The 19,976-nt window shown below is 34.4% G+C and overlaps 1 protein-coding gene across 1 annotated transcript; it reads right to left on the bottom strand.

Moving 5' to 3' along the window:
• Nucleotides 1–18,073: 18,073 nt before the first annotated feature.
• LOC134699234 (U1 small nuclear ribonucleoprotein 70 kDa-like) lies at nt 18,074–18,661 on the bottom strand. Its single transcript, XM_063560845.1, has one exon. The coding sequence runs from the start codon at nt 18,659–18,661 to the stop codon at nt 18,074–18,076; it is 588 nt and encodes a 195-aa protein (XP_063416915.1).
• Nucleotides 18,662–19,976: the final 1,315 nt, after the last annotated feature.

Raw genomic sequence — 19,976 nt, 5'->3', positions numbered from 1 at the left:
AGCTAATTCAAATATATTTTTTTTTACAACTCAAAGCATATTCTTAAAATCAAGACAAAAGGTCCTGCAATAAAATAAATTCTAGATTAAAGCAAATTGATTATTTACAAATAAAAATGAACAGTAAGATAACGTGATAAAAAATTAAAATGGTATAAATATTTAACCATTTTTCAATTTTTATAATATATTCCAACTTCTTTGAAGAATGAATCAAACATTGGTAATTGGAACATCATTACATAAATCATACAATATTATTGACATTAAAATGCTTCCTACGATTATCAGCAACATCAATACAATGAAAACATGTTGAATAGTATACTTGGGAGTTACAAGGTAAACATTGTGGTTCTACTTCATTTTTTAAAAGATATTCTAGTATGACCAATACGACATCTACAAATAACACACTGATCTTTTCTGCACATAGAAATATTGAAAGGTTTACCTATAAAAGGTTTAATTTCATGTAATTTATTAACATCTTTTTTACTCCATTAATTTTTCATTATATTTAAAACATGTTCTCTGATATTATAGTTAAAATCGGTATATGGTATATCACAGTTAGATAAAGGGTCACCAAGGGCATTATTTGCCTCATAGTCTACAGCTGTTTCCAATAATTCCAACATGACTCGGCACCAATAGAAATATTATTTTTAAAATCTTCATACATATAAAATTTTGAGAATTGTTAGGTTTTTAATTTTAGTATTTTGTACAGCTTGAAAGCATGAAAGTGCATCCGAACATATAATGTATTTGGATTTACCTGAAGAGGCAATAAATTTAAAGCAAAAAATTATTGCTTCTGCTTTAGCAGTAAAGATGGATGCATCAACCACATTATTGAAATTCATGTCAACACCGAATGATACCCTCGTGGACGAAACGTCCACTAGCAGTGACATCGACACAGTGGTGTACATAGTTATCAACGGGACAAGGAATATAATTTAGTACGCCTGTAAGTCATGCTTACTAATACATTGCGTTTTCGATATTGGCATGGTTTTCATTCCGAGCAGCAAATATAAATTATGCAACCGAGGAGTTTTTCGGAATTTAACTTCGTGAAGAAAACCCTAGCCGAATATGCCTTTAGTCAAGGGTATATACGAACCGAAATGGTTGAAGAGCTTTGACCCCAAAAGGACCTTCAATTACTTTAACGCCATATAAGGTGAAACAAGGGTCTGCTATCTTGTCGTTGGAATGTAAAAAAGTAAAATAATCAATACAAATATAACCGAGGAAATTCCATACGCGAAATCCCTAAGTAGACTGCAAAATCAAAAGCCCAAACACATAAGACAAATGGATAGCAACTGTCAGTTTGATGACTTGAAATCGGATATTTGTCGTTGCCATGTGACAAGAGTTGTTTTAGAAGAAAATGTCATTTATTTCATTTGAGCATATGCCTTCCTGAGTTTAATTAGTTGTCAAAGGTAAAAGGATTATAATTTAGTAAGCCAGACGCGCGTTTCGTCTACATGAGACTCATAAGTAACAATTGCGCGATTTTTTTGAAATTGAGAATTGAAATTGGGAATGTGTCAAAGAGACAATAAACCGACCACAAACAAGACAACAGACGGAGGAAACAAATGTGTCTTGAACAGTGGCATACTACTGTTGCCTTTATTCTTCATTCCTTTATTTTTCATTGCAGCGAGAAACTCACGCACCCGAAGGCGTGCGTCAGCTTGCCCATAAACAAGTATGTATACTAGTTCAGTAATAATGGACGTCATACTAAACTGCTTAATTTACACAAGAAACTAAAATTTAAAATCATAAAACGCTAACACATTATTAAATAATAAATAAACTAGTGCCATAAAGAAACACTATTTACATTACTTTCTTGGAACTATCATTCTATAAGAATATGAATCAAGATTGTAGCACCTAATGAATGTCCCCCACTGCTATTCAAATGAACTATTGATTGATGTCTCCTAGTTTAGAGATGCAAAACAGGAACATAAATTATCTATACAGCGTAATTTAAACTTTTTATTAGATATTATTAAGTATTTTTTCTCATAACTTAATTTGAGACGATTCAGAGATAAAAACTTATTAACAACATTTCATGATCTTTGTCAAATTTCAATCAGTTCAGTTTCTTTACAAAAAAAGTAAACCACGCTCCCAAGGAGACATTGTAAACAAGGCCCATCAAAGAGTTTGATACATAACCATTGCTGAAATACTCATTTGATATATGTTAATAATTTTTGTGAGCGACAGAGGTGCAGGTCTACATTTCCCGTATTGGACAATCATTATATTTTAGAATGAGGTTACAGATACCAGTGACAAACCTCGATAATAAACTGACAAAGCCATGGTTAAAAGAATTGAAACCGACCATCAACAGTACACAAAACTAACAAATAAATTAGACGAAACGCGCGTCTTGCGTATATACAAAAGGAGTTGGTCCAGTAATTAGCAGTTTTACAAAATTGTTAAAGTGTAAACTTTCAGTTGTGTATTGGACAGTAGAATGCCTCTGCTACATAAATATGCCAGGTTTTTGACAATACAATACACAAATATCGGGTACTAGCACATTAAGTCTCGCTAAATTACTGAAATCTTTACTATTCTACCATTTTAGTTAAATTTTAGACGGTTTTCGTATACAAGGATAGTGGTCGCATTCGTGTTCATCCTTAATATTGAAATGTAAGTTCTATTTGATGATAATACATAACATATATAAAGGTTGAGGATAAACACGGATGCGGCAACTTTCATTTTTGACAAAAACCTTCTGAAAAGTGACATTTTTTGGCATATTTGGTAGATGTTTCAAATTTTAGGTTGAATCGGATGTTTTTAATGACTAAATTAGTTAAAATCTTTCTCATAAACTAATTGATTCAAATGAAGAAAAAAAAAGTAAAAACACAAACATACCGAACTACGAGGAAAATTCAAAAAGGAAAATCAAAAATCAAAAGGTAAAATCAAAAGTCCAAACACATCAAACGAATGGATAACAACTGTCATATTACTGACTTGGTACAGGCATTTTCTAATGTAGAAAATGGTGGATTGAACCTGGTTTTATAGCTAGCTAGACACTTAAGTGTTTAAAAAGAGTTAAAAATCTTTCGTCAGATGAACCTGAAATTTTGGCAAAATGGGTCCTTACCGGACCTACTCCTTTTGTCCTGATATCTATGATGAGTTTATTTGCAACCACTGGGTCGATGCCACTGCTGGTGGAGATTTATTTCCCCGAGGGTATCACCAGCCCAGTAGTCAGCACTTTGTGTACAACATAAATTATCATTGATATGGTTATATTCATAAATAAACTGTTTACAAAGTTTAGATTTTTTGAAATACTAAGGCTTTTCTACCTCAGGCATAGATTCTGGTGCAACAAAATTGGTACCGTCAATTTTATTACTACCACTGGGTCGATGCCTCTGCTGGTGGACTATTAGTCCCCGAGGGTATCACCAGCCCAGTAGCCAGTACTTCGGTACTGTCATGAAAATACGGATTTTTTGTGTTATTAAAATTTGCTGTTACAAAATATAAGAAATTATTACAAATTAAGGAATTTATCTCCCTCATGCAAAGCTCTGATTCCTTTCACGAATTTGGTTATACTTTTTGGACCTTTTGGATTATAGCTCTTCATCTTTTATATATGCTTTGGATTTCAAATATTTTGGCCACGAGCATCACTGAAGAGACATGTATTGTCGAAATGCGCATCTGGTGCAACAAAATTGGTACCGTTGATTTTATTACTACCACTGGGTCGATGCCTCTGCTGGTGGACTATTAGTCCCCGAGGGTATCACCAGCCCAGTAGCCAGTACTTCGGTACTGGCATGAAAATACGGATTTTTTGTGTTATTAAAATTTGCTGTTACAAAATATAAGAAATTATTACAAATTAAGGAATGTATCTCCCTCATGCAAAGCTCTGATTCCTTTCACGAATTTGGTTATACTTTTTGGACCTTTTGGATTATAGATCTTCATCTTTTATATATGCTTTGGATATCAAATATTTTGGCCACGAGCATCACTGAAGAGACATGTATTGTCGAAATGCTCATCTGGTGCAACAAAATTGGTTCCGTTGATTTTATTACTACCACTGGGTCGATGCCTCTGCTGGTGGACTATTAGTCCCCGAGGGTATCACCAGCCCAGTAGCCAGTACTTCGGTACTGGCATGAAAATACGGATGTTTTGTGTTATTAAAATTTGCTGTTACAAAATATAAGAAATTATTACAAATTAAGGAATGTATCTCCCTCATGCAAAGCTCTGATTCCTTTCACGAATTTGGTTATACTTTTTGGACCTTTTGGATTATAGCTCTTCATCTTTTATATATGCTTTGGATTTCAAATATTTTGGCCACGAGCATCACTGAAGAGACATGTATTGTCGAAATGCGCATCTGGTGCAACAAAATTGGTACCGTTGATTTTATTACTACCACTGGGTCGATGCCTCTGCTGGTGGACTATTAGTCCCCGAGGGTATCACCAGCCCAGTAGCCAGTACTTCGGTACTGGCATGAAAATACGGATTTTTTGTGTTATTAAAATTTGCTGTTACAAAATATAAGAAATTATTACAAATTAAGGAATGTATCTCCCTCATGCAAAGCTCTGATTCCTTTCACGAATTTGGTTATACTTTTTGGACCTTTTGGATTATAGCTCTTCATCTTTTATATATGCTTTGGATTTCAAATATTTTGGCCACGAGCACCACTGAAGAGACATGTATTGTCGAAATGCGCATCTGGTGCAACAAAATTGGTACCGTTGATTTTATTACTACCACTGGGTCGATGCCTCTGCTGGTGGACTATTAGTCCCCGAGGGTATCACCAGCCCAGTAGCCAGTACTCCGGTACTGGCATGAAAATACGGATTTTTTGTGTTATTAAAATTTGCTGTTACAAAATATAAGAAATTATTACAAATTAAGGAATGTATCTCCCTCATGCAAAGCTCTGATTCCTTTCACGAATTTGGTTATACTTTTTGGACCTTTTGGATTATAGCTCTTCATCTTTTATATATGCTTTGGATTTCAAATATTTTGGCCACGAGCATCACTGAAGAGACATGTTTTGTCGAAATGCGCATCTGGTGCAACAAAATTGGTACCGTTGATTTTCTTACTACCACTGGGTCGATGCCTCTACTGGTGGACTATTAGTCCCCGAGGGTATCACCAGCCCAGTAGCCAGTACTTCGGTACTGGCATGAAAATATGGATTTTTTTGTTTTATTTAAATTTGCTGTTACAAAATATAAGAAATTATTACAAATTAAGGAATGTATCTCCCTCATGCAAAGCTTTGATTCCTTTCACGAATTTGGTTATACTTTTTGGACCTTTTGGATTATAGCTCTTCATCTTTTATATATGCTTTGGATTTCAAATATTTTGGCCACGAACATCACTGAAGAGACATATATTGTCGAAATGCGCATCTGGTGCAACCAAATTGGTACCGTTGATTTTATTACTACCACTGGGTCGATGCCTCTGCTGGTGGACTATTAGTCCCCGAGGGTATCACCAGCCCAGTAGCCAGTACTTCGGTACTGGCATGAAAATACGGATTTTTAGTGTTATTAAAATTTGCTGTTACAAAATATAAGAAATTATTACAAATTAAGGAATGTATCTCCCTCATGCAAAGCTCTGATTCCTTTCACGAATTTGGTTATACTTTTTGGACCTTTTGGATTATAGCTCTTCATCTTTTATATATGCTTTGGATTTCAAATATTTTGGCCACGAGCACCACTGAAGAGACATGTATTGTCGAAATGCGCATCTGGTGCAACAAAATTGGTACCGTTGATTTTATTACTACCACTGGTTCGATGCCTCTGCTGGTGGACTATTAGTCCCCGAGGGTATCACCAGCCCAGTAGCCAGTACTCCGGTACTGGCATGAAAATACGGATTTTTTTGTGTTATTTAAATTTGCTGTTACAAAATATAAGAAATTATTACAAATTAAGGAATGTATCTCCCTCATGCAAAGCTCTGATTCCTTTCACGAATTTGGTTATACTTTTTGGACCTTTTGGATTATAGCTCTTCATCTTTTATATATGCTTTGGATTTCAAATATTTTGGCCACGAACATCACTGAAGAGACATATATTGTCGAAATGCGCATCTGGTGCAACCAAATTGGTACCGTTGATTTTATTACTACCACTGGGTCGATGCCTCTGCTGGTGGACTATTAGTCCCCGAGGGTATCACCAGCCCAGTAGCCAGTACTTCGGTACTGGCATGAAAATACGGATTTTTTGTGTTATTAAAATTTGCTGTTACAAAATATAAGAAATTATTACAAATTAAGGAATGTATCTCCCTCATGCAAAGCTCTGATTCCTTTCACGAATTTGGTTATACTTTTTGGACCTTTTGGAATATAGCTCTTCATCTTTTATATATGCTTTGGATTTCACATATTTTGGCCACGAGCATCACTGAAGAGACATGTATTGTCGAAATGCGCATCTGGTGCAACAAAATTGGTACCGTTGATTTTATTACTACCACTGGGTCGATGCCTCTGCTGGTGGACTATTAGTCCCCGAGGGTATCACCAGCCCAGTAGCCAGTACTTCGGTACTGGCATGAAAATACGGATTTTTTGTGTTATTAAAATTTGCTGTTGCAAAATATAAGAAATTATTACAAATTAAGGAATGTATCTCCCTCATGCAAAGCTCTGATTCCTTTCACGAATTTGGTTATACTTTTTGGACCTTTCGGATTATAGCTCTTCATCTTTTATACATGCTTTGGATTTCAAATATTTTGGCCACGAGCATCACTGAAGAGACATGTATTGTCGAAATGCGCATCTGGTGCAACCAAATTGGTACCGTTGATTTTATTACTACCACTGGGTCGATGCCTCTGCTGGTGGACTATTAGTCCCCGAGGGTATCACCAGCCCAGTAGCCAGTACTTCGGTACTGGCATGAAAATACGGATTTTTTGTGTTATTAAAATTTGCTGTTACAAAATATAAGAAATTATTACAAATTAAGGAATGTATCTCCCTCATGCAAAGCTCTGATTCCTTTCACGAATTTGGTTATACTTTTTGGACCTTTTGGAATATAGCTCTTCATCTTTTATATATGCTTTGGATTTCAAATATTTTGGCCACGAGCATCACTGAAGAGACATGTATTGTCGAAATGCGCATCTGGTGCAACAAAATTGGTACCGTTGATTTTATTACTACCACTGGGTCGATGCCTCTGCTGGTGGACTATTAGTCCCCGAGGGTATCACTATCCCAATAGCCAGTACTTCGGTACTGGCATGAAAATACGGATTTTTAGTGTTATTAAAATTTGCTGTTACAAAATATAAGAAATTATTACAAATTAAGGAATGTATCTCCCTCATGCAAAGCTCTGATTCCTTTCACGAATTTGGTTATACTTTTTGGACCTTTTGGATTATAGCTCTTCATCTTTTATATATGCTTTGGATTTCAAATATTTTGGCCACGAGCATCACTGAAGAGACATGTATTGTCGAAATGCGCATCTGGTGCAACAAAATTGGTACCGTTGATTTTATTACTACCACTGGGTCGATGCCTCTGTTGGTGGACTATTAGTCCCCGAGGGTATCACCAGCCCAGAAGCCAGTACTCCGGTACTGGCATGAAAATACGGATTTTTTGTGTTATTAATATTTGCTGTTACAAAATATAAGAAATTATTACAAATTAAGGAATGTATCTCCCTCATGCAAAGCTCTGATTCCTTTCACGAATTTGGTTATACTTTTTGGACCTTTTGGATTATAGCTCTTCATCTTTTATATATGCTTTGGATTTCAAATATTTTGGCCACGAGCATCACTGAAGAGACATGTTTTGTCGAAATGCGCATATGGTGCAACAAAATTGGTACCGTTGATTTTATTACTACCACTGGGTCGATGCCTCTGCTGGTGGACTATTAGTCCCCGAGGGTATCACCAGCCCAGTAGTCAGTACGTCGGTACTGGCATGAAAATACGGATTTTTTGGGTTATTAAAATTTGCTGTTACAAAATATAAGAAATTATTACAAATTAAGGAATGTATCTCCCTCATGCAAAGCTCTGATTCCTTTCACGAATTTGGTTATACTTTTTGGACCTTTTGGATTATAGCTCTTCATCTTTTATATATGCTTTGGATTTCAAATATTTTGGCCACGAGCACCACTGAAGAGACATGTATTGTCGAAATGCGCATCTGGTGCAACAAAATTGGTACCGTTGTTTTTATTACTACCACTGGGTCGATGCCTCTGTTGGTGGACTATTAGTCCCCGGGGGTATCACCAGCCCAGTACCCAGTACTCCGGTACTGGCATGAAATTACGGATTTTTTGTGTTATTAAAATTTGCTGTTACAAAATATAAGAAATTTTTACAAATTAAGGAATGTATCTCCCTCATGCAAAGCTCTGATTCCTTTCACGAATTTGGTTATACTTTTTGGACCTTTTGGATTATAGATCTTCATCTTTTATATATGCTTTGGATTTCAAATATTTTGGCCACGAGCATCACTGAAGAGACATGTATTGTCGAAATGCGCATATGGTGCAACAAAATTGGTACCGTTGATTTTATTACTACCACTGGGTCGATGCATCTGCTGGTGGACTATTAGTCCCCGAGGGTATCACCAGCCCAGTAGTCAGTACGTCGGTACTGGCTTGAAAATACGGATTTTTTGGGTTATTAAAATTTGCTGTTACAAAATATAAGAAATTATTACAAATTAAGGAATGTATCTCCCTCATGCAAAGCTCTGATTCCTTCACGAATTTGGTTATACTTTTTGGACCTTTTGGATTATAGCTCTTCATCTTTTATATATGCTTTGGATTTCAAATATTTTGGCCACAAGCATCACTGAAGAGACATGTATTGTCGAAATGCGCATCTGGTGCAACAAAATTGGTACCGTTGATTTTCTTACTACCACTGGGTCGATGCCTCTGCTGGTGGACTATTAGTCTCCGAGGGTATCACCAGCCCAGTAGCCAGTACTTCGGTACTGGCATGAAAATACGGATTTTTTGTGTTATTAAAATTTGCTGTTACAAAATATAAGAAATTATTACAAATTAAGGAATGTATCTCCCTCATGCAAAGCTCTGATTCCTTTCACAAATTTGGTTATACTTTTTGGACCTTTTGGATTATAGCTCTTCATCTTTTATATATGCTTTGGATTTCAAATATTTTGGCCACGAGCATCACTGAAGAGACATGTATTGTCGAAATGCGCATCTGGTGCAACAAAATTGGTACCGTTGATTTTATTACTACCACTGGGTCGATGCCTCTGCTGGTGGACTATTAGTCCCCGAGGGTATCACCAGCCCAGTAGCCAGTACTTCGGTACTGGCATGAAAATACGGATTTTTTGTGTTATTAAAATTTGCTGTTACAAAATATAAGAAATTATTACAAATTAAGGAATGTATCTCCCTCATGCAAAGCTCTGATTCCTTTCACGAATTTGGTTATACTTTTTGGACCTTTTGGATTATAGCTCTTCATCTTTTATATATGCTTTGGATTTCAAATATTTTGGCCACGAGCACCACTGAAGAGACATGTATTGTCGAAATGCGCATCTGGTGCAACAAAATTGGTACCGTTGATTTTATTACTACCACTGGGTCGATGCCTCTGCTGGTTGACTATTAGTCCCCGAGGGTATCACCAGCCCAGTAGCCAGTACTCCTGTACTGGCATGAAAATACGGATTTTTTGTGTTATTAAAATTTGCTGTTACAAAATATAAGAAATTATTACAAATTAAGGAATGTATCTCCCTCATGCAAAGCTCTGATTCCTTTCACGAATTAGGTTATACTTTTTGGACCTTTTGGATTATAGCTCTTCATCTTTTATATATGCTTTGGATTTCAAATATTTTGGCCACGAGCATCACTGAAGAGACATGTATTGTCAAAATGCGCATCTGGTGCAACAAAATTGGTACCGTTGATTTTATTTTATTACCTTAGCTGGATTTGGCAAAACTTTTAGGAATTTTAGTCCTCAATGCTCTTCAACTTCGTACTTTATTTGGCTTTTTTTTTTTTTAACTTTTTGGGATTCGAGCGTCTCTGATGAGTCTTTTGTAGACCTAACGCGCGTCTGGCGTGTATACAAAATTTTGTCCTGATATCTATGATGAGTTTATTAAGAACTGCAAAACAAATTTGTTGTTTTTATGTGATCCGGAAGCATAAGCAGAGTATTGTAAACTAAATCTTTGTAGGTTGAACACCAACAAAATTTCTTCACCTCCTAACACCATATTTTTCAAGTTGAAAGCAATTTATCAAAAACCTACATTGATAAAATTCAAATTTGAATAATCAATTTGTAGATAATTCTAGTGCAAATATTATGATGGTAATTTTTCATATCATATTGTACTTCAATGGTTCGGTTGTTTTCATTTTTTAGCTTGTAAACCGGATTTGTTCACTCCAATCGATTTATCAGTTTTTAATAGCGGTATACTAAAGTTGCCTATATTTAAACTGGGCTGATTTTTTTTCTTAATAATATCAGACTGTTCAAAAGTTATCTGCTCCCCACTTTTGAAATTTAAACTGCAATGGATCCTTTTTTTTTTATTCTTTTTTATTCACCATTGAGTCTATTGTCCTTGGCTAAGAAGGATTTCCCTGAATTTAACTATCCCATTTCTGTCCTACCCCCGGAAACAATAAAAATCTTGTTAATTATCTGTTAATACTATAATAGGCACAATCTAAGATTTAATTTTAACTTCTATATCATTTGGTCTCTGGTGGAGAAATATCTCACTGTCATGGCTTTAGTTATATTATAAATCGTTTCTGTGCGCGCAACATTTTAATGTCGCGTTTCTGTTGTGTGAAATGTCTCCTCTCATATTTGATGTGTTTCCTTCAGTTTTAGTTTGTGACCTGGATTTGTTTTTTTCTAATTCGATTTACGAATTTCGAACAGCGGCATACTACTAGTGCCTTAATCTGTATACCACGTTTTCTTTTCCTTTTTGGATATTGATTCAAATTGAGTTAGACAGTAAAGTGCTTCTATTTTAATGAATATTGGTAAATATCATTTGTATTGAAATTTAACTTTAAAGATCCTTCAAATATCTTTATTTGAAAATAAAAATATATGTCTGCAATATAAGTCTGAAGATTGTGTCTTTTTAGGCTAAACCAAATCCTTCAGACTAACAAACAATTCTTGGATAATAAAAGTAGCATTCCGATTCCAATTGCAAAATGTAAAAGGTTATTCGTGTTATTTTGCAATCTAATTACAGCTTGATCCTCAATTGATCACCATTTTATGTTATATATCGTGCATAAAGGTGAGTAATTTAGAAAAGGTGGGTTTAATATTAATCTAATTTTCATTACATTGGTTTTATGGTATTATCATTTCCTTTTAACTAAAGAAATGTACTTTTAACATAAACAATAAGCAATTTGATTAATAAAATAAAAAAAAAATGATGTGGTCATTTCATTACCTACATGCTATCTAACAATAAATTTAAATCTGCATAATATAGGCCTCTTGTGAGGTATTGCGCATAACTTATTGAGCATAACTTAAACATTCGACAGAGTACTGTTCAATTAGAATGAAAATACCATTCTTATTTTCCTATTCAATAAATATGGTACAGGTTTTAAATGTGTAATATAATTTATTATATTGATTGATGTAAGAATATGTTGGTCCCAATATTTAATCGGACCATGACGAAATTTTCACTAATCATTCAAAAGGATAAATTTATGTTGAACCTGTGTAAGCATATTTATGCTATTCCTGTAACATATAATTCCATCTTTATCAATAAATAAATTATAATTTGTTTTCTAGTAATCTATCAAAGTTTTACACAAATAAGGCTGGTGTGTTTGTAAATTGCACATGTCTCAAAGCTTTCAAATTTTTTTTTATTTTTAATACCATACCTACAGATATTCAGTATATCAATTGTATAAACATGAATGAACTAGATATCATTGAGATGGGAGCCATCTCTGTGGGCCCCGCTGTCAATAATGTGGGGTAAATAAGTTGTATGGATAATCTGATATGAAGCATTATTTGAAGTTATTACATAGTCTCATGTGTGATTTTATTCTAAGATTTTAAGTTAAAACTGATAAATATTCTCAACTTACTTTCATAGTATAATAGTGATATGACTGCATGATGTGAACTCATTGTTGACTACTCTAAGGTGACTTTTAGATATATGGATCGATGTTTGAACAATATGTTTAAAGGTGCTGCCCAATTGATATTTGTCACATATTTTTAGAATTATACCTTCAATATATTATGACACACCAAAAAAGAATGCCAATTAAATGTTAAAAAATGGAAAATTGCTGAAACTTTTTGAAAAATATGGATTTTACTTAAAGAAAAATATAACACAAATAAGCATATTATTTCTATCGGGAAAATTTTGTAATAAAATTTATACAAAATACCGGTAGTTTACAACTGTAAATCAGCACAAATTTGGAAATGATCACTGTAAGGAGATCTTGCAAGCATCTGTTGAAAAACAGTCACACCAGAATTGATCCACAAATGGTCAAGCAGGCCTCCTAATTGATGGGTTACTGTATTGATCACCCGTTTAAAGTGAATATGGTTCATGAATACATGCAATCCTCTATAGGCAGCTGATGTTTCAAGCAGGTTAATATTAAAATCACCTATTATTAAAGTAGGTATATCTCTGTTAATGCTTGTAAGTATTTTTGTTAGCCATCTCATGAACTTCTCAAATGTGCAAGATGGAGGCCTGTAAACAGCAATGATGTTTATTTTAGCACTATCTCTTTTGTATTGAAGAACAATTGCATCACATAAATCTGAAGATACTTGCATTTGTATAGGAATCATTGGTGTCTGCGAAAGAACTGACACCCCACCACCTCTGTTTTCTGTCCTGACGCTATGATATTGGTAGTGAAATTGTGGAACATTTATATCTGTTTTGTTCTTTTTCCAAGTTTCTGTTAAAATCATTATGTCTACACTACCCAGATAAGGATCTGAATTAATGTGGTTCTCTTTGTTTTGGACTGATCTTATGTTGAACAGGAGAACACGAAGGCAAGTTGGATCCTTCTCTAGTTGATCATAAAAAGTTTGAAGTTTCATTTCTGTACGTAAACGTGTCATTTCCTCCTTGGTGGATGCTGAAGCTTTGATTGACTCAGGTTTAAAATCAAGTAAATGAAGTCCAGAAAGTGTGGTCACTCGACTGCAAGCAACATACATCATTCCAGGTTGTCGTTTATTTGAACATGACATGACAACATTCTTCAAAGTGGCACCTTGTATTTTATGAATTGTACAAGCGAAACAAAGCACAAGTGGCAGTTGTATCCTTGTAATTTGTGGTGAAGTCTCACTTCTTCCAACATGTTCTTGAACTTCGATAGGGTAAATTGGTGTACCTTGTGGATAATTGTTTAGTGAAATTGTTGAGGCTTGCTGTGTCAACAATCCACTGGATGGGTCATCAAATCTAACTATCACACATTTTGGCAAAGATGGAGGCTTAGCATTCTGGTTATAAATTAAATCTAACAGTAATCCTGTTGCTCCATTTATAAGTCCATCATTGACATCAAGGTTTTTTATTAACATGACACGAGCATGTGGTGCAAGTTCAAGAGTGTGTGGCAAATCTGCAACTTTAGAATTGACATCAAATGAAGTGACTGAAGGCGGTATGTGGGTAAATGACTTTACAGTTCTGTGAGTTTGATGGTCTAAATTATGCAACATTTGTTCGTTATGATCATCCACATTTCTTCTTATAGAAAATATATGCAGAGCTTCTGAAGGGTAATCACTACCTTTGACTACTCTAGCTTTCAATGTTTCAATGTCCTCAGCTGTGTGTTCTGCCAGTCGTAATCTATTTAATGTTGCTGCAAATGGTAAATCATCTTTTTGACGCATAATAATCTTAAGTTCATGGAACTGGAAATTATTTGTCCATAAGTTAGAGAGTAAGACTCCCATTTCATCTAGATTGTGACTAGGAGAAGTATCATATATTTGACATTCTCGTACTGGTGGAATTTGGAACATATCACCAACGGCAAGTACACAGACACCTCCAAATATCTTATCAGTTCCTTCAACATTCTTTATTGCCTGAAGACGTTTGTGAACATGGGCAAATGCTTTTCGGCCTAGCACAGAAACTTCATCTATTACAAGAATGAGCAAGTTCTCATACTTTGATTGAAATGTTGCGAGCATTGATGGATTTCCTCGCAAACTATAATAACCTCCTTTTACTGGTAGCTTTAATGCACTATGTATTGTTGATCCACCAATATTGAAAGCGGCACATCCAGTTGGAGCAGTAAGCTTAATACAAGGATGATCAGGATCTTGACCAGATGTCTGCAATGTTCTTGATACTTGGTGATAGATGGCTTTAATGAGTCTACTCTTTCCTGTCCCTGCTCCCCCTGACAAGAATATATGAAAAGGATTTGGTGACAATCCAATCTTGTATTGTAGACACCAGTCATACATATGTCTAAATAATTGCATCTGTTCATGGTTCAAACTACATATAATTTCTTGGAGCTCATTGTCTGATATTTCATTCTTTCTAACCGAACTTGTAATTGATGATCTATGTAATTGTGGACTAACAGATTGTTCCTCATCGTTGTCATCATTGCTGTTTTGCCTATTTTCTGAATCCTGCATATTTTGTAAATTACCCTCTGGGTCTAGCATATCCCATGCATGTTGGGGAGGTCCATTCTCCTGGAATTGCTCTACAGCTTGAGAAACAAGACTTTTGTATTCAGCTATATGGTTCTTATTTTCATTAAGGATAGTCAACATATCATTATATGACTCCTCATAAAATGTATTCTCTTTCAACAGGTCTTCTGCTTCTCTCCTCCATGGCACAAAAAGTAAGTTGTTGGTGATAATATTTTTCTGGATTCTTATTTTCAGATACAACATGCCACCTTGGTACTGCTGGGTTTGTTCTTTTCTTCATAAGGACATCTGTATCTTGAAGAGTTATTATTTTTGGAAGCTCTTGATGGACGTCAGTTTCAGGCAGTGATGGGTCTTGCTCATTCTCTGACTCATCATTTGTGAATGATTTTGATTGGCTAGTAGCACGATCATACATTGAAGCAAACTGTGCAAATCATGTGTTGCTGAAAATAGGAATGAAAGGTCTGATGGCATATTTGTCAACAATACTTTTGCAATAGACATTTGTTGAATCATCTTCTAAGTCATCTAGAAGATTTTGTGATTTAAGAATACTTATTCTGTTTTCTTTAAAGTCAGTAGGAATCCAGACTACTTTGGTATTACATCTCTTGAGAGGTATGCCTAGAAGACGGTATGCAGCTTCTTGTGCACTTATTTCACGGTTACCTAAAAAGACATAACCAATATGTTTCAATCTGGTCTTAACATCAGCGTTTCTCATTTCACTAGCTGCAAGTTTCAGCATCTGCGACATCTCTTTCTCATCTTTAGTGACATAGGCCACTATATACGATATACATGCATACGCATCACAAACAAATTGTAAGTCCATATTTGCTTCCCATAACTGCAGTATATCTGGATTGTAGTAATTGGTATTCCTTTCAGCTGGAGTTCTTTTTTAATACAACTGTTTTGCATTTAGACAATGACAAACACTGATGATAGATGTCTGAAGTTATTCCTGCATGTTGCAAAAGCTCATCAACACTATATTTGTCTGGATCTTCTATTTTTTCTTAAGTATTAGGAAATGAGGCTAACAACGTTGTGGCATCCTGAATTTTTATGTTTCCCACAGTATCATTCGATTCTGGTTTAGCAGATGCAATAATTGTCCTGTTACTTGGTGGTTTAGGATAATGAAAGCGACAGCTGTTTGACTTCTTTTTACAAGCTACAGAATGTGAATGTCTTTGTTTCTCATTGACATGCTCATATAATGGATCATCAGGATTGGGAAGACTACAAGTAATGTATTTATCAATGAATGATACAATCTCTTCATTTGGTGCAGTCTCTAATCTAGGTGCATTTTCAACCCAAAGAGCAATATGAGCATGAGGTGAACCTCTTAACTGAAATTCTGTTCGTTGAAAATAGCAAGTGACTTTGCCAAGAGGTTCCATTTTGCTGAGAATGACATTTTTGAAAAATGATTGTAATCTGTGATCGAATTGTCGTGCTGCTGTGATAGGATTTTTTCGTAACCACTGATGGACTTCACCAGAAGACATGTTTTTTACTTCTTCATCTGATATTATCCTTCCTTTTTGAGCTGCTATTGATTGTACTGTTTCAGGCCATTTAGTATCAGCACATGATAAGGTCAGAAACCAAGTAAAGGGTCCTTTGCTCCTTACTAAGGCTAGAAGTTCAAACTGAGCATGCTGCCAATAAGACGGTGAGCCCCTTACTTGCTGGAGAAATTGAAATGCTTGATCTTTTACAATAATTTCTTTCAAGCGACCAGGATCTTTTAACTGTCCTGCTGTTATATCCTGTTTACGAGCTTTTCTGACTGCTATTGATATTGCATCATCTACTTGTTTTTTCTCAGTGGCATACAGTGCATAAAAAATGTAGGACATGTTGGTGGCAAATCTTGTATCAACATTTGTTAGCCTATTCACAAAATATTTTTTCAGAGACAATTTTCCATTGCCTTTGGAATGTTGAATGTCTGAAAAAGTTCCTTTTCCATAAGGGAAACATGTTGGAAATGCTATAAAAGCTTCACATTGCTTGTCCATAAACAGTGGTTTAGGAATTTCATTCTCTCCTGGAGCTATACTATATGATTCAACTCCTGTATGCATAATATTAGAAGGATGCAGGCAGGTGTCATACTGAATGCCTTGAACTTTATTCTGTACGTTCTCCTCATCACTATTAGTATGTTGTATTTCGTTTCCATTCATCTCCTGATCCTGGTTATTAGTATTTAGATCATTTTCATTGGCACTGTTTTCAACTTGGGTATCAGCATGATCATTGTCAAAGTTTTCAACATGAGTATTATCATGATCATTGTCACTATTTGTTTCTTGTAATGTCTCCCATAACTCTTCTTCTTCATCTCTTGATCTTTGTTCCCATGTTTCGTCAATTTGTACATTAGTGTAATATTTGTTGTGTCTTTTTAGCCAAGACAAGCCGTGTCTAATTGCTTGCGGCTTGATAGTTTGATGAATGTGATGGCCTTTATATTGTAGTTTTCTTTTTAATTTTACTGGAATAATTCCTGCTTCTGTTGGTGTTCTTGGTAAAGCGGAAGTCACTTTGCTAAGGTTTACTGGCACATTCACTAAGTTGCCCTTGAATCCTTTTTGACCACCACGTGGAAGGTTTAACAACTTGTAAAAAAGTATACGTTGAGACAGCAACACTGATTCTAACTCAGAAAGATTTTGTAATTCTTCTGGAATCGAATCCAACTGAAGTCCATTATTGACAGCATAAATAGGAAGTTTGTTTGATTTACCTGTGGAAGAGCAAGACTTGCATATATATTCTAATTCATCAAATGATTTATAGTTAGTAAATGATTTACTTATAATGTCGGTCTTTGTTTTATTAAAGTTTTTCTTCACTGCTTGTATCACAGATGATCTAAACCAAGTGCGATGACAACAAGTACAAATATATGAGGCAAATTCCTTTTTTTGATCTTTTAAAGTCTGATATATGTCTTTTTTTCTTGAAGTTTGTTTTCTTATCTTATCTCTCACTTTATCAGTAATAGTAGTTTGTAAATCTCTACTCTTTCTATTTGCAAATTTTCTTCCTTTATCCTTACTTTTATCAGAGTTGATAGTATTTTCATCTCTATTTTCTCGCTCTGTTGTCTTCCTTCCTTTATCCTTACTTTTATCAGTCAATAGTATTGTCATCTCTATTTTCACGCTCTGTTGTCTTCCTTCCTTTTATCAGAGTCAATAGTATTGTCATCTCTATTTTTTCGCTCTGTTCTCTTCCTTCCTTTATCCTTCCTTTTATCAGAGTCAATAGTTATTTCATCTCTATGTTCTCTCTCTGTTTTCTTTTTAACTTTATCCTTGCTTCTATGTGAGGCGATATTTATTTCATCTCTTTTTTTCTCGCTGTGTTGTTTTCCTTCTTTTATCCTTGCTTCTATCAAAGTCAATAGTATTTTCATCTCTTTTTTCTCGCTGAGTTGTTTTCCTTTTTTTATCCTTGCTTTTATCAAAGTCAATAGTATTTTCATCTCTTTTTTCTCCCCGAGTTGGTTTCCTTTTTTATCCTTGCTTTTATCAAAGTCAATAGTATTTTCATCTCTTTTTTCTCTCTGTGTTGTCTTTCTACTCTTATCCTTAATTCTATCAGATTCAATAGTTATTCTTTTTCTGTTATTTCTTTTTGTTTGCTTTCTAGCTTTATCTTTCAGCCTTTCATTCAAAACTTTCTGCAAATCTCGCTTTTCACGGTGAAGCTTCACTCTTTGTCTTGTAAAAAGCTTTTTCTTCATATGAACTTCTACTGGATTCTCAGTGTTTGAGTGAATTTTTGGATGTATATTTTTACTTAGTGTTTTTTTTTCTTTATTTTGAATCAATTTGATCAGAAGCTTCACATGTTTCTAGTTTTCTTTTCCGACATTTCTTATGTTCAGTATCTAAATGTGACATATTCACTGTTTTGGAATGCGATACAACTAAAAGTTTTGTTTCTATAGAATCAATTTTTTGACTGTCAACTTGTACATTGCTATTACATTTATTCATTTTCTTCTTTTTTTCCTCTGATAAATCTGCTTGATTTTTCAGGTATTTTGTAATCCAAGAAGTGACTTCAATATCATCAGGCGGCTGAAATAGAAAGTAAAACTATTTTAGAACTTGACTGAAACAATTATTTATTACAGGATAATGTCAATATCATCAGGCGGCTGAAATAGAAAGTAAAACTATTTTAGAACTTGACTGAAACAAATTATTTATTACAGGATAATGACAATATGTTACTGATTAAAAATTTACATAAAATGTCAAGATGAAGAATAGGAATGAAAGCCTGTTCATAGATAATTTGTATTTTTTCTATGTATTATGTGTAATTTTGTCCATGTACATTTCTCATGTTTAATATTGAGAACTTGCCATTAACATTCCTCATTGTAGAAACATCTTTTTAACGTACCCTATTCATTTTTCCAGTTCTTGCAATTTGTTTCCTTTGCCTTTCTTTCTCTTTCCTTCTTCTATTCATACTTCAATCTAAAAAAATATAATTTTATTAATCATTTTAAAAAGTTAGTACACAAATAATAAGGTTAATACACAAATTATAAGGTAAACTCACAAATTATAAGGTTAAAACACAATTTTTAAGGTTAACACCCACATTATAAAGTAACATACACATTATGAGGTTTCAGGATCGAGTCTGGCTAATGACTAAATGACACATGTATTATTGATAAAAGCATAAGCACATATTTACTATGACCTAAAAGATTATTGTGAAAAATAAAAGATTTTAAATGATTCTGTAATTGGCATTCTCAGTGATTATAGAACATATATAATAATGTTATCCAGTCTAAAAAAATCTTGATAATGTTTCAGAATTATTGTTTATTTTGTAATCAAGTCTAGCCTATCTGGCACAATACACAAAAATCATGATAATGTTTCAGAAATATTGTTCATTTTGTAATCAAGTCTAGCCTATCTGGCACAATACACAAAAATCATGATAATGTTTCAGAAATATTGTTCATTTTGTAATCAAGTCTAGCCTATCTGGCACAATACACAAAAATCATGATAATGTTTCAGAAT

Source organism: Mytilus trossulus, chromosome 1 (assembly GCF_036588685.1).
Source record: "Mytilus trossulus isolate FHL-02 chromosome 1, PNRI_Mtr1.1.1.hap1, whole genome shotgun sequence".
NCBI classification, from domain to species: domain Eukaryota; kingdom Metazoa; phylum Mollusca; class Bivalvia; order Mytilida; family Mytilidae; genus Mytilus; species Mytilus trossulus.
Note: the sequence above shows the minus strand (reverse complement) of the source record. Positions and strands in the feature narration are given on the sequence as shown.

Coding starts and splice junctions, on each gene's coding strand:
- LOC134699234 (XM_063560845.1), bottom strand. CDS start 18,661: ATGAAGAAAAAGCTTTTTACAAGACAAAGAGTGAAGCTTCACCGTGAA.